The sequence below is a fragment of the Dermochelys coriacea genome, chromosome 5 (assembly GCF_009764565.3).
Source record: "Dermochelys coriacea isolate rDerCor1 chromosome 5, rDerCor1.pri.v4, whole genome shotgun sequence".
Lineage (NCBI taxonomy): Eukaryota > Metazoa > Chordata > Testudines > Dermochelyidae > Dermochelys > Dermochelys coriacea.
The window spans coordinates 128,054,999-128,081,828 of NC_050072.1; the positions used below are offsets into that span (position 1 = coordinate 128,054,999).

At 44.0% G+C, this 26,830-nt stretch overlaps 1 protein-coding gene across 3 annotated transcripts; it reads left to right on the forward strand.

Moving 5' to 3' along the window:
• Nucleotides 1-1,317: 1,317 nt before the first annotated feature.
• CLTA (clathrin light chain A) lies at nucleotides 1,318-25,575 on the forward strand. 3 transcript variants are annotated; one of them, XM_038401474.2, is made up of 7 exons: nucleotides 1,433-1,816; nucleotides 14,108-14,145; nucleotides 16,304-16,421; nucleotides 19,198-19,309; nucleotides 22,545-22,598; nucleotides 24,038-24,073; nucleotides 25,121-25,575. In XM_038401474.2, exons 1-7 carry the CDS (start codon nucleotides 1,591-1,593, stop codon nucleotides 25,290-25,292), a joined length of 756 nt encoding a protein of 251 aa, XP_038257402.1. In that variant the 5' UTR covers nucleotides 1,433-1,590; the 3' UTR covers nucleotides 25,293-25,575. The 3 variants fall into 3 exon arrangements, with proteins under 3 accessions (XP_038257401.1, XP_038257402.1, XP_038257400.1); XM_038401472.2 differs by lacking the exon at nucleotides 24,038-24,073 and having other exon boundaries at nucleotides 1,483-1,816; XM_038401473.2 differs by lacking the exons at nucleotides 22,545-22,598; nucleotides 24,038-24,073 and having other exon boundaries at nucleotides 1,318-1,816.
• The last annotated feature ends 1,255 nt before the right edge of the window (nucleotides 25,576-26,830 follow it).

A 26,830-nucleotide genomic window follows, 5' to 3' on the forward strand; every position in this document is an offset into this window, starting at 1 on the left:
ATTACACAAAGTAAAACTATTTCCCCATGTTATTTCTCCCCTCCACCCCACCCTACCCCCCACTGTTCCTCAGATATTCTTGTTAACTGCTGGAAATAGCCTACCTTGCTTGTCACCATGAAAGGTTTTCCTCCCCCCCCCGCTGCTGGTGATGGCTTATCTTAAGTGATCACTCTCTTTACAGTGTGTATGATAAACCCATTGTTTCATGTTCTCTGTGTGTGTGTATCAATCTCCCCTCTGTTTTTTCCACCAAATGCATCCGATGAAGTGAGCTGTAGCTCACGAAAGCTTATGCTCTAATAAATTTGTTAGTCTCTATGGTGCCACAAGTCCTCCTTTTCTTTTTGCGAATACAGACTAACACGGCTGCTACTCTGAAACCTGTCATTATATAAGAAATAGGAATTATTATTTTTATTTTATTGTCTTCACAAGATTATTTTTTAAAATAAATGCATCGTTGCTCTGACTTCATGTTGGAGTTGAAGTGCAAAACCTCCAGCAAATTCAGCATCTTGCTTTGGGGTCTCTGACTTTCCCCTAAATCAGTGGTTCTCAAACTTTTGTACTGGTGACACCTTTCACACAGAAAGCCTCTGAGTGCGACCCACCTTATAAATTAAAACGCTTTTTTGTACATTTAACACCCTTATAAATGCTGGAGGCAAAGCAGGGTTTAGGGTTGAGACTGACAGTTTGTGACCCCCCCCCCCCATGTAATAATCTCGTGAGCCCCTGAGGGGTCCTGACACCTAGTTTGAGAACCCCTGCCTGAAATGCTCTTTTATTCCACTTTTGGGAAAAACTCTTCTGCCCTACAGGCCCAGTGTTTACTCGCTTATTTCATAATGAAACACATCTGAAGCAGGAGGGAGTGGTAAATCTGCATTTCTTTTGGGTGGGTGATGACATCACACCACACCGCTTGTTCCATTTTAACAAACTCACAAGGGAGGCAGGCTACCTGCTTCCACTGTTTTGTTTTTAACTGACTGTGACTGTCCCTGCACGGGGAGTCTGGAACAGCATCGGCGCCGTACACAGCTGGCGAGCCGGCCCTCCAACGCCTCTGGCTCTAATGCACAACGTAACCGACGCACAGCGTTTCACACGCGTATTGAAGCGGAGTGCGCACGCACATTTACACAGAGCCACGCGGAATACAGACCGTGTGAGCCCCATAGAGGACACGTGTATACACGAGACAGTCGTGCAATGCCCGTGGGTGCACACCAGCACACGCAGCGCCACACACACCGTAGCGCGCTCCCCCGCCCCTACTCCTAGCGGAGCGAGGCGTGGAATGGAGGAGGGGACGCTGATTGGTCCCAGCCCCCACGCACGTCCCGGCTGAGGCCGGCGCTAGCGTCACGGACGGGTTTATCCTCCCCGCCCTGCCTCTCGCTGATTGGCTAAGTGTTTCCTCTGTGCTCTCAGCTCATTGGTGAGTGGCGTCCTCAGTCCCCGCCGGGCCCTCCGCGGCGTCAGATTTCCGGGGGAGCGAAGGGGAAGCGTTGGTCTCGGGCCGGAAGTTGTCCTCGCTCGCGCTCCGGCCGTTGCCCGTCGCGCTCCGTGTCCGTTGCTGCCATGGCCGAGTTCGATCTGTTCGGCGCGCCGCCCGCCCAGCCGCTGGCGGGAGACAGCCCGGGCGTGGGCAACGGGGCGCTGAGCGGCGGCGAGGAGGACCCGGCCGCCGCCTTCCTGGCCCAGCAGGAGAGCGAGATCGCGGGCATCGAGAACGACGAGGGCTTCAGCATCCTGGAGAGCGGCGAGGTGCCGGCGGGGCTGCAGGGCCACGGCGGGCCCTCGCCGGGTAGGGCCCCTCTTCCGGCGCCGCGGGGGGGGGGGGCCGCCTCTGCGCTCGGCCGGGGGGCCTCGGTGCTGGGCGGCTCGCGGGGCTCCGGCGAGGCTGGGCCGAGCCTGGCGGCGGGGCCGGGGGCGCCCTGTCTGGCCGGGCGCAGCGGCTCCGCTGCCGTCGGTGTTCCCACTCCCCAGCCATCGGACGGGCCGCTCCCGAACTGCTCTGTAGCCACGCTTGAGACGTGGCACGTCCAGAGCCGCCGCTGTCACCCCGGGAGTCGGGACCTGCCCAGACCAACCCACTGGCCAAGTGACGGTGGCGCAGTACGTGTGGCTTTGGCCTCTCCCGGAGCAGGGGCTCTGTCTGACATCTCGAGTCCTTGATCTTTTCTGTGGTAGCCCCTGAGTGCAGTTCCGTTTGAGTAGCCGTGTACAGAAGCAGGGGTAACCATTGTTCAGCCTCTCTGGCTCCTGCCTGAGCTTCCCAATTCTCCCTAGAATCCTGTAGCTGAACCGATAAAACTTGTTTTTGGCCAATAACATCACTCCCCTTATTAGAGTGGCAGCCGTCGCAACAGGTCTGGCTTTGGGGAGTGGCTGTACACTACGTGAATAGAAAAGCAGTACTTGTGGCACCTTAGAGACTAACAAATTTATTAGAGCATAAGCTTTCGTGAGCTACAGCTCACTTCATCGGATGCATTTGGTGGAAAAAACAGACAGATTTCCACTCTATACGGCTAAATTCAGTGCCTTGCATAATCACAGGTTTCAGAGTAGCAGCCGGATGAAGTGAGCTGTAGCTCACGAAAGCTTATGCTCTAATAAATTTGTTAGTCTCTAAGGTGCCACAAGTCCTCCTTTTCTTTTTGCGAATACAGACTAACACGGCTGCTACTCTGAAACTACGTGAATAGGCATCTTTTTTCTAAAGCAGAATTCCCCAGGCAGAAATAGTCTGTAGGCAGCTGTGCTGTCCTGAAAAGTCTGTTTAGCCTTCGCTTCAGTGTGTGACACTGTTTAAGCCTCCCATATCAGTGCATGACATGATCATTTCTCCTGCAAGTGTTTTGAAAATAGTACCTTTTTTAAAATTACTAAATCAATGAAGTCTAGCCATTTCAAATCCTAGGCTATCAGGGTTGGAAGGGACCTGAGGAGGTCATCTAGTCCAACCCCCTGCTCAAAGCAGGACCAATCCCCAACTAAATCAACTAAATTAAACTTGTAGAATCTCTGGTTTGCTAGTATTAATATTGCTTTAAAATGAATAGTGAATTCTGTTTAATATTTTAAGAATATCTTACATACTTTCCTTGCATCTTGCAAAACAGATTCTTCGGTCCTGTAGACCTATAGCTTAGGAACAGTACTTTCCCCATCTATTTGTGATTGGTTTGAAAGAACCCTTATTAGCGTCAGTTTATGGACTTGCAAACCAAAATAGTGCTGCTTAAAACAGCACGATGGTCCTGTATTGTATTTTAACATTTCGGTCTTAATTTTCAGAATCTTTAGCTTTGCTCTGAACTGGTCAGGATTCCTGAGACAAAAATAGACCAATGTACCATGGATATTGGAACACTGAGATTAGCTGAAGGATGCATAGAAGCACAGACTTGATGTCACTAAATTAGTATGTTCTATAAAGTTGAAAAGATTTAACAGAGGAAGCTTTGATACAATGACAAGCTCCAGTATTACCCCCAATACTGGAGTTGCATTCTCCAGGTTTAGTTAAACATTCTTCTTTAGATGAGAAGTGGAGGCTTGGAACCAGATGTAGAAAAGAGCAGTTCCTATTGAGAATGTTGAGCACTTATGAGAATCGGGCCCTTTCATTTAGGTGCACAAACAGAAGCTGATGTTGAGCTTGTCTGAAAAAATATAGACGAGACTGACTGATCCAGTATATACTATACCTTATATTATTTCCACCAAGGACACGCTAAGCTCTGAAGCATTTGTGATCGCCTCTTTCGGTATAGTGTTTTTTAGCCACTAGGCTAATGTTTAATTTATGTAGCCTTCAGTTATTGTTTCTTAGTAACCTTTGTACCTCTTTCTAACTTAGAAAAATTACCTTTGCATAATACATGCTGCTTTTTCTTCAAAGGAAAGGTGCTCTTTGTATTTCTCAACAAGCTAAAATTTGTTGACATATTAGTTATATTGAGTATGTTGGTCTTGCATACTTCTCCATGTATAGTGTAGCGCTGTCAGAATATTAGAGACAATGTGGGTGAGGTGATATCTTTTATTGGACCAACATCTATTGGTGAGAGAGACAAGCCTTTGATATACAGTTCTTCAGGTGACCTCTTTCTCACCAACAGATGTTGGTCCAATAAAAGATATTACCTTACCCACCTTGTGTCTATTTTTCTCCATTACATTTTTATGGGTACTCAAACTCTGCTACACTTGCTACTTGTTTCCATATTTTAAGTTGAATAATGTAATTTTTTTAAGTACTTGATGGATTACAACATCTCAAATATTTAAAAAAAAAATCCTCTTTCTGTATAGCTTTGAAGTTGGAGATTTACTGGATGATCGAGTTTGCTTTTTTTCGTATCTCGTATAGTCCCTTAACTGAATACCTCTACTCTCTAGAGTCTAGGTGGGATGACTAGGTTGACTGGAAGAGCATGAGACTTCCAGACATAAAGCTTCCATGGTGCTTACTATTCCGTTAAGGGCTACTTCTAAACTAGTCACGGGTGTAGCCCTTCTTTGTCGGTATTCATAATGGAGCATAAAACCTTCTGTGCAGCGTATTCTAACAACTTTCTACTAGGGATGTTTACATGGAAGTCATTTCCTGAGCTCTGGTGTTTGGTCCTGTTTTCTGTTTCCTGCCCCAAGTCCATCCTGCTCTGATAGCAATTCGTGCCTGTATAGATGAGCGACTTCACAGAGCACTCTGACTTAAACTAGGAATAAGCAGCAGATGAACTTATAAGGAGCAAGCACCTTGTTTTTTATCATGAAGTCTTTGGTAACCTAATTGATGTAAGCATAGATTTTAATCTCTTAGAATGAGTAGGTCTCTAAATGACATACAGCTATAACTTCTTTCCAGCCTAAGTGACTGTTTAAAAAGCAAGAAACAATTTTTTCATTTTCACAGAGAAGTACTTCCCCTATGGGGAGCTTCCTCATGTCCCCTACAATTTTTCCTTTCTCCAGCAGAGCAACTCTGAAATAAATTGGTCTAAAGTCAGCCTTTGCTCCACATCCATAGTGTGGCTATCTCACTGTTATGAATCCTTCTCTAATACAGAGAACCCTGGTGAACCTTCCAAAACTAATTTGGCTTGACATGAAAAACTCTAATTTTTTAGTAAGCTTGTCTTTTTTAAATGACAGTGTCACACTTCTGACATCCTTGTAGAAAAGACAAAATCCTGTTTCTAATAGATTCTAGAACAAATGAGTAGGAGAAGATTATAAAATAGAACTTTGATATTTTAGTTGGGAAGATCAGTCATTCAGTTCCACTTGAATTAAAATTTAATGGGTGTTCTTTCCCGAAAATCCAGTACAGAAGGCTGACTTTCAGTTTGAGCTGCTGTAATTTAGTTCATGACTCCAAGAATTTGAACCTTCCTACTGACCTGCTTCTCTGGGAGTTGAGGCTATTCAGAATCCTTAGTTCCACCTCTGACTATAAAACTGCTAAAGGTTGCAACAAAAGTGTATCAGGACAGCTGTCCAATTCTTCTTGGTGAGATGTAATAGTTTTGCACAATACAAGTAATTAGCTAACTGCAAGCAAACTGCTTTTTGCACCCTGTTAATTTTAAATACTTAAGCGCAGCAGCAGGGGATTTGTGGATTTACTTTTTTTAACTTTAACTATTTAACTGCCTTATTTACAGAGAATACCAAATAGGTTGAGTTATATGTAAGACACTGTACTACCAGAGTAAAATCTGACTTCATACAGTAGTCATGAAATGAGATTATAGGTACCTCCATTGGAAATAACTAATTACAATGTAAAAAATGAAATTATGCAGTGAAAAGTAATCACCAGCTTCAGCTTGGATGTTTGTGAAAGAGTATGCTGGAGCAGCTTGTAAGTGTGCTTTTTAAATAAAAAATAGCGCAGTGTTCAGATGGCTGCTTGGGCATATAAAAGAAATTCCACTTGCTCAGTTAAAAATCAAACCAATGGGAAGGTGGAACATTACAAGATTTCTCAAGACACAGGACAAGTGTAAAAATGGAGCCATATCAAACTTCTGACCAATTTTGACCCTCACTATGTCTCCCGTTAGGCACCCCTTCCCCAGTGATGGGCCCGTGCCTATTTTTCTGTGGAATCCCACAATCCACACACTCTTTCCTTGGTTCCCCAGATCACCGCATCCCCATCTACTAGTTGTTCCCACAGCGGGGCCAACTGGGTGTTGGTCCCTGCTTTAGACTTCCTCTGCCATAGGAACATAACAGGGAAAGGGTTAAAACAACAAAAGGATTCACTGTTATCCATTTGAGCACTGGCAGCTGAACTGCAGTAACTGCCTGGTTATCTGGAGAGCTCCAGCTAGAATTAACCTTTAGTTTTCCATAGAGCAAGCTACTATTCATCCAAGGTTGCAAAGATCTTCTGGTAGAACAAAGGGTAAAGACCTGGTGGGTGTGGGTTTTTTTTGTTGGTGGTTTTGTGTGTGTGTGTGTGTGTGTGTGTGTTGCAGATCAGGTTATGAAAATAAACTGCCTGGATATTGATCTTAACTTCTATAGCAAGAAAACTGCATCAACATGTCAGCATGTTTTTTCTTTCCATAAGAAGCACTGTGGAAACCAACACCACACTAAACTATATTGGTGGCTCATGCATACGGCTGCGATTTAGTCATGGAATCCATGACTTCCAAAGCCCTCTGTGACTTCAGCCAGCCTCAGCTGGGAGCTGCAGGGTCCCGTGCTGCCTGTGGAGGCAGGGAGCTGTGGGGTACCTCGGCCACCTCAGGTGTTGGGAGCCCCTGGGTGGCTGGGGGGCCCCTGCAGCTGGGAGCTGCTGTAGGAGGGGGACCCTGTAGTTCTGGCCCCTCGTGTGCTGGGGTCCCCTGTAGCTCCCAGCCCACGGCAGATGCCCAGGCTCTGCATTTTGTCATGGATATTTTTAGTAAAAGTCAGGGGCAGGTCACAGGCTTCTGTGAATTTTTTTTCATTATTGCCCATGACCTGTCCATCATTTTTACTAAAAATATTCGTGACAGAATCTTAGCCTTATTCATGTATCGTATGTTCCAAAACAGTTGCAACTCAGTTAACGGGAGAATAGTAAATATAACATGATTACTGGCAGACCTGGGCAAACTGCTTACTGGTGTGCCCTACTGTGGATGTCGGTGGTGTCTAAAAAAAACTGTGGGCACTCTTTGGTTGCTAATTTTCTTTTCAGTCACTTTCCCAGTTTTCACAGGGAGTCTGACTACCCCATTATTGTTCTTTTAGTGGGAAGTGACTATTCTGGGAGTGTTGCATTTTTGGTCTGCAGTTGCTTCTGCAAATAATGCTTTAGACTGGGTTTTTCTGAACTCAGACCTACCTTTTGCAGTTGTGCATGCTGTAGTTTAAGGGCTTGTCTACACTGGCACTTTACAGCACTGAAACTTGCTGTATTCAGGGGGATGTTTTTTCGCACCCTGAGCAAGAAAGTTTTAGTGCTGTAAAGTGCCAGTGTAGACAGTGCACCAGCGCTGGAGGTGGATTTTTGTTTGGGGTGTGTGGGGTGGGTGTTTTTTTTGGTTTTTTTTTTTTTTTTTTTTGAGTGCTGGGAGAGCTCTCTCCCAGCACTCTGCTGCGACCACACAAGCCACGTTAAAGCGCTGATGCAACAGTGCTTTAGCATTGCCAGTGTAGACTAGCCCTAACTTTAATATACTATAAGAGCCCCCATACAAATGTTTTTTTTGGAGTGTCTGTGTAACCTCGCTCTGCAAACATCTGGAAAAGAAGGGGGGCAGCAGTAGAGTTCCAGCTGCCCTCTTATGAGATAGGGGTTGTATTGAAAACCTGGTAAGAGTTAATGGGTGCTGAAGGGTAACTCGCTGTTCTCTGAGGAGAGAGCAGGGTCTGGAATCTACTTTGTAGAACCTCTGCTTGCGGTTCTCTTTAGCAGCAGGACAAAAAGGCATAATAGAAATTGGAGGTTTGTGGGGTTGGAGAAAGCAGAAGGTTTCAGGTGGGCTCCCTCCTAAATAACTGACTGACTGGGATACTTGAGTCTTCTCTTCATTATCTCTTCCGCAGGAGAGAATCTTGTGGGTATTAAGTTGGATCCGTCCAAGCAATGGATGAGGTTGTGGAAGCTTTTGTAGGGGGTGAGGTGGGATAGTCTTGATTTGGGCTGTTGTCTGGCTTGTTTGCTCTTCTGCTACTGCACCCCATCAATGCTGACTGAAATGAAGCTGGGAGAGAGGAGTGGAATAAAACAAAAATCAAGTGTTCCTAAGAGAGCATATTTTTCAAGTGCATTTACTAACTTTTTTCCCTGTGATGATGATGATGAAGCTGATGTTGTTCTCCCATCTGGGGTTAATGCAAAGGTGTCAGGATGCAAGATTCTCAGGGTATTTGCTGAGTTGACCTTTTCTTGAATACCTCTTTAAAAGTTAGTATTTGCAGGTTTACTGGGCATTGGGTTACAGTTTAATGTCCATCACATTTGAGTAAGCTTGTTTGTTCTATTAACTAGTGTAACTTGCAAGGAAGGAAAAACAGTTCAACCACGTTAATTAGATAATAATTTTAAATGGGACATTGACAAGGTAGAAAGGCCCATCTCCAAAAGTTCAGTGTTGTCTGTCCTTTGACTAGTCAGCCCTTGCTTTGACTTCCTGTAGTGAGGATAACATCCTAACTGCAGATAATTTACCCAGCAATGCACACTCCTGGGAGCCAACCAGTTAATAGACAGATTAGTCTGACAGCATGGCTGCACAGAGAACTAACACAGGGGTCAGCAACCTATGGTATGCGTGCCAAAGATGGCACGCGAGTGGATTCTTTTTTTTTTTTTTTTTAATGGCACACCAGTCCTGGTGGGAGCAGGGTGAAGAAGCTTGGTCCTGGCAGCTGCTGCTGCAAGGCAGGCAAGCTCCCCCCTCTGCTGCCTCTTTCCCCCAGTGTGCTGGGTTCCTTCAGCTGATGGCCCTTGCGAGGAGGGGGAGAAGCGGAGCGCTCGCTGCTCCAGGGAGGAGGCAGAGTCGGAGAAGAGGTGGGGACAGGGCCTTGAGGAAGGGGGGTGGAATCGGGGCATATCCCCTCCAGCCCCCTGCTGTAAGCTGCTCTGGGCAGGGGGCTGGGAGCACCCCCATGACCCTAGCCCACACCCCCAGCCCTCTGCCCTGCACCCCTCACAACCCCAGCCCTGACTCCAGCATCCCCCTCACATGCCCCCAGCCCTCTGCCCTGACTCCTGCACCCCCACACACCCAACCCCCCCATGCCCTGACTCTTGCACACCCCACATTCCCACCCTGAGCACCAAACGGGAGCTCCCACCCCCCCCCCACATTCCCACCTGCACCCTCACACCAAATGGGAGCTGCCCAGGTAAGCACTCGACACCCAAATCTCCTGCCCCAACCCTGAGCCCCCTCCCTCATTCTAGCTCCTGGCCAGACCTTACACCCCAGCCTGCACCTTCACCCCCAGCCCTGTACTCAGTGCACTCCCACCCTCAGCTCAGTGCAGAGAGAGAGGAAGAGAATGGGTTAGAAACAGGGAGAAGGTAGGTACCCACTCTGTGGGCAGGGCCAGGATCCCAGACTGGCAGTGGGCTGGGCAAGGCCGTCACCAGGACCTGGGCTGTCAGTCTGGGGCCAGCCTAGGTGAACAGAACCCCAGGCTGGCAGCAGGCTGAGCGGGGCGGCAGTGTCAGATCAGCATTTTAATTTAATTTTTTTTTTTAAATGAAGCTGCTTAAACATTTTGAAAACCTTGTTTACTTTACATACAGCAATAGTTTAGGTTTATAGAGAGAGACCTTCTAAAAAACATTCATGTATTACTGGCATGTGAAACCTTAAATTAGAGTGAATAAATGAAGAGTTGGCACGCCACTTTTGAAAGGTTGCTGACCCCTGGTCTCATATAGGTGTATGTTCCATTATAGCCCTTTAAAGGAATTCTGGTCCTATAAATAGTGTCAAGTTTCACAATCAAACTAATACATCTCAGAAGGGGAAATGATATGTTGTCATTAAACGGAGCTTCTTAGCTAGCTATGTAGGGGAGATGAGCTCTAGCTCTTTCATACAGCTTGAGTAGGAAAGCAGGTCTCATGTATTCCTAACACAGTTGCTTAAATTCTGCCAGTTACACTTAGGGTAACATGGTGGTGACTTCTCTTGGCTCTTTTTTTTTTTTTTTTAACAGCCAGGTCTATTTCAGGTTTCTTTAAGTAATTGATCCGAAAATGAAACCCTTGTTCTGCTGCTTCTGTTTAAATTAATGATTTAACATTTAGGCAAGAAGTGTCTTCTATTTCCAAATTCCACTAGGTTTTTTTGTTTTTTTTCCTGATACACATAGAGACCACTCTTACGAAATGGTAGGGTCATCTGTGAAATCTAGTTCGGGGAACTCTTTTAGGAGTACACTAGAAAGGAAGGTTCAGGTAACTGTAAAATGTGTTACTCAGAAAAATAGGGTAGAAGACTAACCTGTTTAAAGGACAGGAAACTTGAAGTTGCTGCCTAGTCTCCTCACCTGCCCCTTTCTTGAGTGGGCTTTCTCAGTTCAGGTGGGGTTTCAAATCCCTACATTTGTAGAAATCTTGGGTTCTATGCAGATCTTGTGAACACCTGTTAGAAGCCATGGCCATCTACAGAACTACTGTATGTCGTCCTGGGTTCCTGGCTGCATTGTCATGGTCCCTGCAGGAACTGGCTTCCTAGATTGGCAGCAAGCCCGGGGAGGGGGAAATAGGACAGCTTGCTGATGTAGGTAACCCTGTCCCTTTTTCAGGACTGTGGGTGGCTGTAGTACTCTTCCCTTCCTGAATGTGTAGAGACCTAGTTGAGCAGCTTTCATATGAAAGGACTTAATCATCCTCTTGCTAGGAGAGCATACCACAGAATCACTTCCACATGCTGTGGGGCTTTTCTGTGTAATGAAGGGGAACACTTGGTTTAATAGACCAAGAGATTGGAATGGGGATTAGAACTGGTATTCAAGAGTAAACCCTCAAGGAAAGAGTATTCAAGGCGGCTGCAACTAAGAGTAATGGAACAAGTTGGAAAAATTGCTGAATCTGAGCTTAATGTGTGAAGTCTTGAGTATAGGGTCTGACATATTAGAAAATGAACTGAAAAACCACATTGGACAGTGCTGTGGAAAACCATTCTGATTAGTAAGGGATGGGCTAAATTAAGAGCACTGCACTGAACACTTTGGAAGCAATTGGATTAAATACCTAATGGTCACTAGGGCATGACAAGGCTGAGTGGAAGTTGATAGCAATAACTGGCGTGGCCTTTCGTGTTAACAGTATGTGGTGTTGTGTTGGTAACTGAGCAGCATGTCTTACTAAAGAGAAACATGATGAAATTGGTTCTGAACTGTTGTCCATGAAGAGATCCTTGATTACCAATTGGGCCTTACCTTGAGTATCTGGTGCCCTAGATAAAGAGCCTTTGGCTCTTTTAAACTGCTCCATGTGAAGACATAGCCTTAGCTCACAAATCTGATTTGTACATTTGAGAGTTGCCCCAAAGGCCAGGCTGGGATATCAAACATTAGACACATTTCCTTGCTTTTCTTTTGCTCTTCTAAATGCCTCTTTATTGCAATCTGAATTAAAATATTTTCTCACTAGTCCTCTTTCAGGACCTCTTTCCTCCCCTCTTTAAGCTAGCCCTATATTTTCATCTGGCCTTTGTCTCCCTCCTAGCTTATGCTGCAGACCTCTGAAATGTGCAGAGGAAATTCTTCAGGGCTCTTAAAACTCATTTCCCCCCCACTCTCTCCCCTCCTCCCCCCCCCCCACACACACACTGGGAAAGTTCTCTCCCTCCCTAACTCCAGCCTCTCAGAGCTTCAGCTTCAAGTGTTTTTCTTCAGACTTTGCTACTGTCTTCTGCAGCCCAGATCCACTAACATTTAATTGACTCTGGGGTTCATTTGTTACATCTCAAAATGCATTGCATACCAGAGTGTCAGATCTCCTCTCCCTGAGATTGTTACAGGAAGGCGATTAGGTCCCCCAAGCTGAGATTGTTACAGGAAGGCGATTAGGTCCCTCAAAGTGCCAGCATGCACAACAGGATTGGTTACTGGAGGGAATTCAGGATGCAATGGCACAGGCAGTTCTTGTAGCCTGTCTAAATCTGCCACTGGCTCCAAAGCCACACTGAGCAGCTTTGGTATTGTTGGCTGATGGAAAAGCTCCCAGGCAGGCAATATTTAAGTTTTTCTCCTAAGGAAAGCAGACAGACGCTCCATGTTTCCAGAGCAAAGTCTGGCTGCTGCACAACTCGGCATTATTTGTACTGGGCCCAAGGCTGGCAAGCAGACAGTTATTCCAGACCGCTGTTACTGAATTATGCAAACACTGTACCTGAATAAAGTTGCAATAAGAGAATGCTTGGCTTCTGGTACTGCTCCTATTTTCGTGCTTTTGTGTTGGCTTGTGGTGAATATTGGTACTGTATACAGAAGAGGTAATGGTGTGCCTGGATGAGATGGGATCAGTATGCTGACTTTATTCCAGTTGCAAATTTTTTGAGAAGCTCAAAGAACTAACATGCAGAAAGGAACTTACCACCACTTTCACTGCTTTCTTCTGTCTTTACTGCTCTCTAATATTAAGAGAATTGCTTTACAATGTCTAGACACAAAAGTAGTCCTAACATGCAAAGGCATGTATATCCTCCTCCTTGGAGACATTCTGTTCATAGTTGTAGTCAGCAATATTAACTAATATATAGTATTGAAATTCATCTACAGAGGCCATGTTTCTACAGCGGTATAATTATACATGAAAACTGAACTTTGCTAGAATTTCAAAGTTGAGCATTCAAAAGTTAAACTCCAGATTTAAGGTTGATTGTGCAACCTCAATTGATGCGCTCATGCATATGTAATTACATGATCACATGTTCCACACAACCCTGCCTTGTTAGCTCACTGAATGTTAGCTATTGAGAACAGAAATTCCTTGCAAAACTTGCATAGGATTGTATGAATCACTGCACACATTTCAGCAACACTATATACCAGAACTTTAAGCAACTCCTTACCTGCTTTATAATCTCTAAGAACATAAGAGTGGCTGTGCTGGGTCTCTCCCATTGTCCATCTAGCCCAGTATACTGTCTTCAAATGGTGGTTGGTGCTAGATGCTTGAGAAGGAATGAACAGGGCAATTTATCGACTGATCCAGTTCCAGTATCTGGCAGTCGGAGGTTTAGGGACAACCAGAGCATGGGGTTGTGTCCCTGACCATCTTGGCTAATAGTCATTGATTAGACCTATCCTCCGTGAATTATTTAGTTATATATTTTGGCTTTTACACCATCCCCTGGCACAGAGTTCCACAGGTTGAGTGAAGAAATATTTCTTTGTTTTTTAAACCTGCCTGTTAATTCCATTGGGATTCATTCCTGGAATTAATTTGTGTTATGTGAAGGGATAAATAATGCTTCCTTCAATTTCTCCACACAGTCATGACTTTATAGACCTCTCACTAGTCTTTTCTTCTAAACTGAACTGTCCCAGTCTTTTTAATCTCTCCTCCATCTGGAAGCTGTTCCATCCCTCTCATCATTTTTGTTTATCCTTGGTACCTTTTCCAATTCTAATATCTCTTTGGAGATGAGGCTACAAGGACTGCATTCAAGGTGTGGATGTACCATAGATGGATATAGAGGCAATTTTCTGTCTTATCTGTCCCTTTCCTAATGGTTCCTAACATTGTTAGCTTTTTTTGACTGAGCAGATGTTTACAGAGAACTATCCACGATGACTCCAACATCTCTTTCCTGAGTGGCAATCACTAATTTAGACTGCATTATTTTCGAGTTGGGAGTACATTTTGCAATGTACATTACTTTGAATTTATCACGCTGGATTGCATCTGCCATTTTGTTGCCCTGTCACCCAGTTTTGTGAGATCCCTTTGTAACTCATTGTAGTCAGCTTTGGACTTCATTATCTCGAGTAATTTTGTATTGTCTGCAAATGTTACAATTAATACGCCTAATCATATTAAGGCTTTGGTATTGTGATTTTTAATGTTTTCTCTAAGACCTGTCTAATTGCAGTCACCATTACCTTACAGATGCTGTCGATGGGGTGATGAATGGAGAGCTCTATCAGGTAAACTGAAAGGAGATCTCTCTCAAACAATTAAAACCTGTTGGGTGAAATTAACATTTAGGAGATATTCTAAGTGACTTCTCAAAAGCAGTTTTTAGCCTTAAACTAAAGCTTAAACTAGCTTTCTTAATCTAAATAGAAATGTTTCCCACTGTTTGCTTTTTTCCTACGCTTAAATCTCCTGACTTGTTAATGAAGGGAAAAAACTAATCCAGTCTCTAATCTTGTAATACTCTGAGATTCCATAGCTGCTGAGCAATTTGAGTACACTCCATCTTCAGGTGGAAGACTAATTACAGCAAAAATCCATGTTGACATCCTATTTTAACTGGTAACATGCCTTCCTCTGGGAAGACTGCCATGTACTCAGGTCCCACGTTGGGACGTGAGTTGGTACCTAGAGCTGGCACTACATTACTAGAGGTGCTATGCTTTGACTAACAAGTTTACTCAGTCAGCATTGACTAAGCACAAGCTAAAGATTCTGTGGTGTTCCATAAAGAGCAGGGGAGAATTCATTTTGGCAGAACTTGGTGTTTAAGCGTTTAAGTTATAAAACAAATTTTCACAGTTGTGGAGACTTATGGGGGGGTGTCACAACAATTTAATGACAGCAGATGTTGAGTTTCAGAGTAGCAGTCGTGTTAAGTCTGTATCTACAAAAAGAAAAGGGGTATTTGTGGCACCTTAGAGACTAGTGCCACAAGTACACCTTTTCTTTTAGTAGATGTTGAGATTCAAAATTAAAGCTTTATCACCATTAAAACACTGACATCACACATCCAAATATGCAAAGTAAATATCCTTAAATCCAAACTAAGTTCTCAAGTAACGTTTTCTTTGTCCATCTATTAACTTCAGTTATCAATGGAAAAATTTGTGTGTGTGTGGAGAGATAGAGAGATGTATATCTCTGTTTACCAATATTTTTGTTAAAAATCCAGTCCTTCTAAGCCTAGAGAACACTTGACTAAGACATGTATCCTAACATTAAACAGTTCCTTATAACATAAAACCCAGTCTGTATCCTGTGCTCCCTGCATTATCAGATCCAAACTCATTGTGTTTACTATGCTTTAAAATAGCTTGGGTGAAAGCTGTGGTCAGAGTTCTGAACCACTAGCCAAATAGTCCATTACTGTCCAGTATGACAGAATTATAATGGACACTGCTTTTATCAAGTGGCAAAGTAGAACAGATATTGCTAAGACTCTCCTAAATAGGGACAGTAGTGTATATGGCTGGCTAAACCACTCCACAAACAGCTTTAAAAAGTCTGTCATAGGTTTGATGATCTAAGTATACTTCACCTTCATTGTAACCTAAAATTGTCTTGGTGGTTAATTTCAAATGTCCAAGTTGTTGATGCTGTTCCGTCCTGGCGCAAAGGATTCATTAGATGACCCTATTCATATGAGTGGTTCGCCTTTGGTCTAGCCACTTGAATTTCTGCCACTTGCATCCTAAGTGAACATTTCATTTCTCAATGTTGCTTTAGGCTCCAAAGCAAATGTAGAATTGATCTCTGTGGACTTTTTATTGTGACTGGCAGTGGGAAAGCTAAAATACTAACAGGCCTTTTTGTGCAACATGGCTGAGATGCAAAATGAGATCTCTTGAGTTCTAATTCTAGCATTCTCACTCACTGTACCCTTGGAAGGAACTTCCCCCCCCCTTGTGTACAATGGGAACAACACCCAGGTATAGAGGATGAATGGTATTTGCAGTGCTTTGAACATGTTAATTAACTTCTCTTAGAAAGAAAAGCGGGCAAGAAAATTTCACTAATTGCTTGTTTTTCCTCTTCATTCCCCCCCCCCCCCCCGTGCAAACCCAACCTCTTGTCCAAACTCCATTTTTATCAAAGCAGTCAATAGACCTTGTCCACTGTAATCTTGCAACTGTCTGTACAAATATCTGCTCCCTAGCCTAAGATTCTAGATGCTTTCTCCAGTAAAGCACTAATCTTACTGCAAACCTCTCCTTGCTAGTTACCCTTGTTCATAATCTACTATAAGTATCTGTTGCTGGCATGCCCTGTTAGCACTTGAGAAGGCTATTGGGCGTTTCTAAGGAACACGTTACATTTGTGCTTAGGGTATTTAAAATAGCGTTTATAGTCTTGTATGAGACTTTCCAATTGTTTTCCATTTTTAAGGAGAGCAATGGGCCAACAGACTGCTATGCCGCTATTTCACATGTGGATCGACTGCAGTCAGAACCAGAGAGTATCCGTAAATGGAGAGAGGAGCAAAAGGAACGCCTAGAAGTCCTTGGTAAGGAAAAGCATGAGGTTTCTGTCTCTCTTTGTAGGGCTTGCTGTTCAAATTCTACCTTGATTCCTTCATACAAGAGTTGAATTTTTAATTTTCACTTGCCTATCTGCCATCTTAAATTCTTAACCCTCATTCTTGTTGACCAGCACACTTCCCAATCAGACTCCTTGTTAATGGGGAGTTGGCTTGATGCTGCCCACTGGAGGGGGAAATCTCCTAGTTGCTTGAGCATCTGAGATTTCCAGCTTTTAAAAAACAGAGTTGGAAATCTCAGGCCATTACAAAATTGCTCCTCCTTAACCAATAGCGACCTTCATATTGGCATCTGGAGACTTGAACGGTGTCTTGCACACAGCAGCACCCTTCTGCCTGAAACCTGTCATGGAGAGAGCCCTACTAAAAGGAAAATACAAAGCAGAGGGTACTTCTACTCAACCTCTTTCTGCAGCCTGCCTGGAAGGGGTTTCAGCACTGCTATGTGCCAGAACCTCTGGGGTGACAGGATCTGCTTTAAGACTTCAGCCGTGTCCAGCAGCAATGGGAAGACAAAGGCCTTGCCTCTAAATACTGAGTATTGTGTAAATGTGGCTTATACAGGTTAGCTAAACATGGACCATCCCCTTGCTGTCTCTTCTGGGGTCTGTTGCTACCGGATCAAATTTCATAAGGCATTCAGCTGAAGCTAGCAAATCTGAGTGACCTGCCTCGTGTTTTAATGGGTGTCAAAAGGAAAACAAACCCAGCCTCCCTTCTGCCAGCAAGAAATGGAGGGGAGCATAGTGCCAGTCCATGTGTAAGCCTGTTGCCTCTCGTTACTGCATTTGCACAGTCTTTAATAGGGCATTGAAGTCATTTATTACCAAAAGGATCTCTTAGCACAGGGGTGGGCAAATTTTTTGGCCCAAGGCCACATCTGGGTATGGAAACTATATGGCAGGCCATGAATGCTCCCAGAATTGGGGGTTGGGGTGCAGGAGGGTGCTCTAAGCTGGGACTGAGGAGTTTGGAGGGTGGGAGGGAGATCAGGGCTGGGGCAGAGGTTTGGGGCCCAGGAGAGGATCAAGGGAACAGGCTCCAGGCAGCGCTTACCTCAAGCAGCTCCCAGAAACAGCAGCATGTCCCCTCTCTGGCTCCTATGAGGAGGTGCAGCCAGGGGGCTCTGCACGCTGCACTGTCTGCAGGCGCTGCCCCTACAGCTCCTGTTGGCTGTGGTTCCTGGCCAATGGGAGCTGCGGGGGCGGTACTTGAGGTGGGGATAACATGCAGAACCCCCAGCTGCCCCTGCGCATAGAAGCTGGAGAGGGGACATGCTGCTGCTTCTGGGAGATGTGCGTAGTGGGGCAAGACCCCAACCCCGCTCCCTGGCTGGAGCACGGGAGCAGGGTAAGCCCCAGACCCTGCTTCCTGGTGGGAGCTTGAGGTCCAGATTAAAATGTCTGGAGGGCCAGATGTGGCCCCCAGGCCATAGTTTGCCCACCTCCGTCTTAGCGGTTGGTTAAAACTGTTCAAAACTAGTGACCTGTCAACTGACTGAGGAATTCCTTCCAAGCATTCACATTGCTTGGAAGGAATCACCTAGAGTCTACCAGCAGGTCAACCTGGCCAGCTTCTCGCTTCAGGCAGGGGAGAATGTGTTGTACTTCAGTAGCTTTCCTGGTATATCATGAAGTTGCAGTGTTGTACCAACCCCTGCCTTCAGCGGGATAATATCCTTGCTTTTTCTGCCCTACTTGTTGGAGTGGGCGGAGTTGGCCTTATCTGAAAGATAAGTGTGTGTGTGCCTCTTTTAGGCTTCCTGCAACCAGGCCCCCACAGTTTGCTTCACTAGGCACTGAAGAGGTATTTGACTTAAGGAACGCTGTTAGCAGCACAGAGCTATCCAAGGCGATCACCACCTTACTGCCTGACTGGCACTGTTCTCCTTCTCTGCCTTGGTTGCTAGCCATACTTCTGGCAAGCAGCCAGGCTTTTGAGAACCTAGTTGAGGAAAGTGACAAGTACCATCTTGTTTTTAAAGTGGCCTGCTAATGGGATTGCTGTCCAGTAGATACAGACCAGATGAAAGCCCCTCGCATGTTTACTGAACTTGTTCTTCTAAATTCAAAGTCCCACAAAGATCTGTAGTGGCCAGCTTCTGCTTCACTGGTGCCCAATAAGTACCATTCTGGTGTTGGTACAGCTGCTGTACAGTTAGGGAAATACATTAGGCAAGACAACTGCATCACTTTATACCCTTTGGGGAAATAAGTGATTACTGCATTTACTTTTTTAAATCAGTCAAACTGCATCCTGCTTCAGATTTGCTCTGTAGTAGCTATGTATGAGTAGACTTGTTGGGAGTTTGGGGAATAGTTTAGCTAGTCTGCTAATAGGATTAACATAAGGCTATCGCATGTGGCCACTTTTGCAGCAAGCCTTAACCAGCCAGGCTCAGTAGCACGTTTTGCCTATCCTCAAAGAAGAGGTAACCTTGAAGTGGTTACATTTTGCCTCTTGTATGAGGAAAATTTCAGCAGGAAATAAATGTCTTCAGCATAAAGCGATAGCTGCTGGTACTCCTTCCTTGAAGGGTTCTGTGGTGTGGAGATGTCAAGGCAGATGCCTAACCTCTTTTTACACTTCCTTTGTCTGATCAGTTTGGGTCACAGTACTGCTTAACTTGTGCACCATTTTAATCATGACGTGGGGTTCCTGTCTGAGGTCTCAAACACTGAAGAGCCCCAAAATGCATGGCGTTGGCTTACAAGCCGTGTTACAGTGTCTCTTAAATCTGCAGATGCTAACTCTCGAAAGCAGGAAGCAGAATGGAAAGAGAAGGCGATAAAGGAGTTGGAAGAATGGTATGCAAGGCAAGATGAACAGCTACAGAAAACAAAAGCCAACAACAGGTAAGAATTTTCTGCAGCTCTTTGGAATGGTTGGTTGTGGAAAGAATGAAATGTAGCCAGAGTGCAGTTGGCATCTTGTATACTTGTCTCTGTCCATTGTCTGACTAAAGATACACTGGTGCTTTTGGACCTCCAGGGGAACTGGCGGTAAGATTTTAATTGGTGAAAGGGTTTCTTGGTTGTAAGTGGGTTTCTTCATCTTGTGGTCTGTTCCATGAAGATGTTCTTGGTACCTGGAGATGTGACCTTGCTTAATGTGGCCTAGCATGTCAGTGTAGTTAGAGCCAGCACAATTAGCAAAGGTAAGACTTTTTTAATTTGTGCTGACTGGATGATTTAGTGGGGGACTGGTCCTGCTTTGAGCAGGTGGTTGGACTAGATGACCTCCTGCGGTCCCTTCCACTTCTGATATTCTGTGACCGGCCTGCTCAGCCTAGCTGGCAAGAACATATTTTTTTGGCTTTCCCACAATAACCTCTCAATACTTCAGCACCCCCACGGGGCAAGTTTAAACAAATCCTAACAATAAATCATCTTGTTCTGCCAACTGGGTGGGTAGAGACTTGATTGATTGGAAGGTATCAATACCCCAGTGAGGTGTGACCTCCTATACTAATATTCTAGTGACGGGATGCATGGTGGTGTGGCAGACTTTGACCCAAAATCTGACTCTCTGATTATAATTCTGACCTCCTTGAATTTGTAGCCATGTTCTAATGGCTGGAGCAGGGAGATGAGTCTTGGATTCTGCTCCCAGCTCTGGCACTGGCTTGCTGTAAACCTGGCCAAGAATTCTTAACCTCTGTTTCTCTCTGCATATGCACAGCGTGCCTCAGGTGGCACGTGACCAGGATTCATCACTAGCTTCCCTGGCTTGGGCCAGATACTGACAGGGAATGTGACATGAGCACTGATTCATACCCCCTTCTCAGCTGCTGAACAATGCTATATAAAGTCATTACTATGGTCTTAATTTTTAAAATGGATATAGAAGTCAGGTTCTTAAGAATAAACTCCTCATACCAGTCAATGGTTTGCCCACTAGATAGCAAAACTATGTTGGAAGTACAGAGACTTGTCAAATGGTCCACTTTGTCTCTTTAAAATTGAGAGTTTCCTGGGGCAACTCCCTCATTGGAAGGGGTCAGTCTAACTCCTTATCTCTCCCTCATCTAACCATTGCTCCCAGGTGAGAAGCCTCTGCATAATGGGAGCAAGAGAGGCAGGCCTGGCTCTTTGGTGAGGTGGAAGAGGAGCTGAAGCTCCCATGGGGTTGAGAAGAGTAATATTTTGTAATAATCCAATGGAGGGCTTCCCCTCTGAACTCTAGCACACACCCCCTACTCTTTTTTTCTCATGCAAATGAAATTTCCACACTGCTCACATCTTCCTGCTGATGGTCTGAGTAACACATTGCTGGGTAGACTGACAGTGAAGTTCAGAATGTCATCAAAACCTCTCCTTTAGCTCAGTCCTGGAGTTCAGGTACTGTAAACCCTGAGATAACTGATGTGAACTTGTAACTGGGGGATGAGCTCAGAGTGTAAGAAGAGGGGTTCATTCCCCTCCTCCATTGTGGTAATGGGGAACTTGGGAGAGCATAGGCCCAAATGGGTGTGATTGACCATCTTTACAGCCCTTCGGATGGCTCTTCTGTAAGACTTCCAGCTGAAAAAAGTGGGATCATCCAAAGTTACTAAATAGGTCTCCAATACAGTGGACATACACGCTGAAGCATGGAGTGGTTAAAAATCTGGTTTAAAAAGTTTTTTTAAATTACAGGTTTATTAAAAATAAACAAACAAAGCATAGGCCCTAACATAGACCTATTGAAATAATTTAAATACAGAAATCTAGAACACTTTTTCCAGGTTTTAAAGAGTCAAATCACTGAACTGGTGGAAGTCACTGGTTGAATCTGTTGAAGTGCTGCATTAGCAGTTCTCCCTTGCAGGTGCAGAGAATATTTATTTGACTAGAATAAACTGAAATGATTCAGTGCAATGACTAGTTCATTCAAAGTTAAGAAACCAGCTGAGAATTGAAAAAGCAGGAAAGCTTGTTTTCATCTTCTAATCTATGAATTAAAAACTAGATATGCGAGAATCTACTAGCTCTAAAATCTCAAAGGGCATGGTAACTAGAAATCAGTTCACAAACTACAAATACCTCCTGATAATAAATGGGTTTGAAATGCAAATGTTTTGATAGACTTCTTGATGTTGTTCTTATGTTTTAGTGCACTTTTAATAATTTTTGAATTTCCATCTAGATAGAACTTGACACATCACAAGTAATTTTCTTAATCTAGTACATGATCAGTGATTTTTTTTTTAAATGTATGTTAAGCTATATAGTTGCTTGCCAAAGCAAGCACCAAATCTAATGTAAAGGCGATATCTAACCATCAGAATGTTTTAATAACCATCAACCTTTGGGAATCAACAAGAGCAACAAAAAAATAAAACTTTTAGAAAGTCTAACCTGTGGGGGAAGGCCAAAAAAAAGTCATGTTTAGTCTTGAGAAAAGACTTTTTGGGTGGGAGAGAACCTAATAGTAGTTCTCAAATATGTTAAGGACTGTTACAAAGAGGATGGTGATCAGTTCTCCATGTTTTCCAAAGGTAGGACAAAAAGTAATACGCTTAATCAGCTGCAAGGGAGATTTAAGTTAACTAAGTATTGGAATTGGCTCCAAGGGAATTCCCATCCCCATATTGGAGGTTTTAAGAACAGATTGGACAAACATCTGTCAGGGATGGTCCATGTTTACGTGGTCTTCCCTCAGTGTAGGGAGTTAGACTAGATGACCCCTCAAGGTCACTTCGAGCCCTACATTTCTAGGATTCTATGAAAATAAATAAAAAGTACAAATGAAAACAAATTCATTTAAATCAAGGTTTCCTCCTTGCTGTAAAATCAGTGATTTTAAACGGCTCTGGTTTAAATCGGTACTCCCTGAACTAGTCCAGAGTCTCCTGCCTACAGCTAGATATCTCAGTTTGTCGAGCTGTTCTTCCATGGGGAAAACTTGATGCAGAACATGCAACTAAATATTAGTCACTTTCCAGCTCAGCATATTGACTCTAACTACAGATTCACTCTGATTTGGGGTATATAGTTTAATGCAGTTCTCTTGTTCTACCTAACCTGTCTTCCACTATATTCTCTGCTTCTCATTCTTCTCTCTTTTCTCCTGCCTGCTTGCCTTCCTCTTGGACTACTTGCTGCCTAGGGTGGCAGATGAAGCTTTCTACAAACAACCCTTCGCTGACGTGATTGGTTATGTGTATGTTGCCTAACTACTAATTATCTGTCTGATCCTGTTAGTTATCCTTCAGAGACAATTAACATATCTGGTGACTACATTAAACTGTGTATTTGGAGTTCAGCATCAAAGGCTGATCAGTGTACATATAGCAGTTCTTCCTACAATACAGCATGGTATTTGAGCTGCAATACTGAAGAGTGAAATGTCCCCTTGATCTGTAAAGGGTCAGCTGAAACATACTGGATATCACTTGTACTAACTCATGCAGCATGCATACCACCAATAATAAAATGGCTAAATGACAGCAAGACTAAACTCCTGCTTCCAGGCCAATGGAAGCTTGGTTGCACGCTAAGGTGTATTATGAGCATGGAGGTAACAAACCTCTCCGGTGTTGGTACTTTCTCACCCAGATGCTGCTTTTTGGCCCTAGCCACCTCTACAGACAAGATCTTAAATAGAAAAGCAACACTTTCCTACAAACAAACACACTTGAGGCTGGAAGGCTTGATTTGAGGGAGGTCTAACAGGATTTAACTTGACTGTCAGAGGTGCTGAGCACTTAAAGCTTGTGTTTTGAAGTCAGCGAGCATGTCCAGTGCTCAGCACCTCTGAAAATCAAGCCTGTTATTTAGCACTTAACTCTGTGCAGTCAATTGTGGGAAAAGTAGGCCTTAATAGGCAATCGGGGTGGTGGAGAGGAAGTTAAGATTGTTTGTTTGCCCAGTTTCATCTGAGTATTATTCCCATTTGGGTAATCTCCCAAAGGATAGAGTGGTGAAAGCACCATTACATGCAGCATATGAAACCAGACAGCCAGAACATTGGAGAGCAATGCTGTGTGTGCAGACAGACAAGTAAGCCCATGGGCCTTTCAGTCTAGCTCTACTTTTTCTAAGCCTTGGTCTCCAACCCCCAAAGAATGATGGGTATTTTCATTAACGAGTTTAAGGATTACAATGTGGCTTTTTTTGGTTTGTTCATATGCTTTAATTTCTTCCCTTACATTTATAGACTTGAATTCAAAGATGACCATTTCAGATACTAAAGCTCCTTTTAAAGGTGTACTGGTGAGAACAGTAGTATGGCTTTGTCTGAGTGAATTAAGATTGAAGTTCCAGTGTGGAATTGATGGCCTAACTGTAGGTGGATGTAAGCCAAGACTTGTGAAATGCTGGATTTACAGGTGGTGTTTGATCTTGTTCTGAAGTCGAAGTTTCCACTGAAAGATGTGGAATTAAAACACTTGTTTCCTGTACCAGTCTCCATGTAGCCAATGCAAAAGGAAATGTGCCGTGTAACGGCTGCAGACTAAAACTGGCAGCATGTTTCCTGAATGTAGACTGAGCTACTAGTGCATGTCCAGCTAGCTTATCATCTGCATTAAGCTCATTTTCATTTTCTATATCTGACTTAAACTTTCTCTCCTTGTTTCTTTTCTTCTCTTCACCTTTAAGCACAAACATAAACCATCCTTGCTACAGCCTAGAACAGTTAAGTAAAAATCTTCACTGCCCCCCTTAAGTGTCTTGTCACATGAAGTAGCAGTGTTTGTAGTGACCCTTGTCTTCAGTGGTGTTTGTACTCAAATCATCTGTGCCCAGTGCTGCCCCTTCCCTTCCATAGGATGATCACTGTCATTGCTTTCTCTGTACTGCTTGTTGGAGTAGATGGATTTGGTTTGATTTCTCTCAAAGTGCTTACTGCTTTAGCCCTTATGCGGCTACCAGGGACCTACAATTTGCTTAATCTAGGCATCAAAGGGTTACACGTGCCTTGGAGCAATGCTGCTAGTAGCACAGGGATGCCAAAAGGATAACACTGCTTATCATTTGCTAACCTACATCTTGAAAAGACTTCAGTGAGTACATTTGGGATAAAAGAAGGGGAAACGTTATCCTTTTAGCTGAACTCAGTGTAACCCTCCCCTTTGCTGAAACATGCCTCGTAAGTCTATAGCAGATGCAAGCATGGGAGCTATGACTTAAATTCCTCTTCAATCCACGCTGCTTCTCTACACCATTGGGAACCATCAGCACACAGTTTTACGATGGCCTGCACGCCTTGGAGTATCTGTAAACCAAATGGAAGTTATTCCTCAATCTTGCACTTCAGTAGATCTAATGTCCAATGTTCAGTAGATGTCCAAAGCAAACTGATAAAAGTTGAAGGCTTAAACAATATTTAATGTACCAAGGCACTGCTTTAAATTAAATGCCTGTCAGAGTGCCTTAAACTTTTACTACTTATGTGCCTACTTAAGCAAAGATTGCATAACTGCTCTTAAACCAAACACCTGTATTCCAACATTTTACACAGCAATTTTCTGCACTGCTTGTGCATAGCAGATTACTGCAACCTGTTCATCTCCAAGGTTGGGGTCGGGGAGCTTAACAAGCCTTAATGTTCTCAAGCAGCTGTCAGGTTACATTTTTTCCTATGAAACATGTAAAACTGCATCCTATTCTATGGAGGGAAAGGAGTGGCTTCCAGGAGGCATACAGATCCACCATTAACATTTAATATTGGATTGCTTCTAGGGCAGCTGAAGAAGCCTTTGTGAATGATGTGGAAGAAACTTCCCCAGGCACTGAGTGGGAACGTGTGGCTCGGCTCTGTGACTTTAATCCCAAGTCTAGTAAGCAGGCAAAAGATGTGTCCCGCATGCGCTCCATCCTTATTTCACTCAAGCAGGTTCCACTGGTTCGCTGAAGGAAAAGCACAATGAAAACACTACAAATGCAATATCTTAACCTTACTCAGAGAAGCTGTGTTTGCAGTAATTGGATTAATTATGTTTAAATGTGTTTTTTGGACCAAACCTCATGAAGTATCTAGAGTTGATCATTGTTTGTGATTGCATGTTCTTCCTCATGTTTCCTTCCTCTGTCCCAAATGGGAGGAGAGAACCTCCAGAACTGTAGTCTCTCTGTACTCTTGTGCACTGAGATGTCACTTTCAACTGTACTGGTATTAAAGGTCTGTTAAAGAGTTACGTGTCTGTCCTCTTTCATAGACAGAGGTAGCTGCCCCACCTCCCCTTCTAAAGGGGAAATGATCAATTCAGATAGTGTCCAGGAGCAAACTTCTAGACTCATTATAGCGGCAGTTCAACTTTCCCAAAGAAGTTTTAAAGCACTGGCCTCACCCACTGTGTGTGGCATTATAGTGAGGTGACAGACTGCTGGGTAAGAAGACATCTACCTCGCTGCCTGATGGCAATGACCACACCTTTAGAGCCCCCTGTGGCTCTAATCTCAAGCAGTTAAGCACCTCTCTGCAACCACCAGTTGAAACTGACTTGGGAACATTAGCTCCATCCTGGCTATCTTAGCTAACTAGCATGCCAGATGGAAGCTCTGGGGGAAAGGAGCAGCTATAGAGCCATGCTGCCCACAGTCAATCTGCTGATCTAACATATTGAAGGCCCCTGCTTATTTTCCCTTCCTGCTCATTCAGAGAGCTGCTTGTCAGCAATAAGAAAGGGGCAGGCTGGTAGGCGTGCTTCTGTGTCCTTTAAGCCCAGCTGGGGTGGCTGAGAGGAAAGGGAGTGACATCACAGGGGAGTGGTAGGATAAGGCATTAAAGTAGTCAGGTACTGTGGGGGTGGGGAGAATAAGGATCTATGTGAAAGCTCTTTATCAATCTTGAATCTGCCACTTGTAAGTTTTGAGTGCCCCTACTTTGTGTGAGATAGGTAGAGCAAGAGCTCATAACTGCATCAAGTCCCCTCTTATTTGTCTTTTGGAGACAAATTCCCAATATTTTCAATTGCTCCCCAAGTGTCCAAATGTAAATGATAAAATGGGAAGGGTGAAAAATCTCATTCACCTGAAACATACAATTTTCTTTTGCAGCAAGGATGTATGGATATACTGCAACTGCCAACCATGTTAGTTTTCTTATGTATAAGTGATTACCTAGAGCTAGTTCTTTCCACTACCTCATACAATAGCCGCAAGGCAAGTGAACTAGGTGGTGGTAGTTGAGTACACGTGCATTCAATCAACTCTATTATGTTAGGAGAAGGGAAGTTCTTGGGGCAGGAAAAAGTGAGATACAAGAAAGGGATAATGCTTAATCTCTTCATTAAGCAATTTAAAAAAAAAAAACCTAAAGTCCATGTGTTTAAAACTTCATGTTGAACTGTCTATTACAAAGTACAGTTCATGCAACATTACAATTAAAAAGTGAACTATCCAGACAACTGAAAGTTTAACAAGTACCCAGAAATTGTAGAGTAAGTAGTA

Coding starts and splice junctions, on each gene's coding strand:
- CLTA (XM_038401474.2), top strand. CDS start 1,591: ATGGCCGAGTTCGATCTGTTCGGCGCGCCGCCCGCCCAGCCGCTGGCG. Junction 16,422..19,197: donor GGAACGCCTAGAAGTCCTTG/GTAAGGAAAAGC, acceptor TTAAATCTGCAG/ATGCTAACTCTCGAAAGCAG. Junction 22,599..24,037: donor GCTGACGTGATTGGTTATGT/GTATGTTGCCTA, acceptor TTCACCTTTAAG/CACAAACATAAACCATCCTT.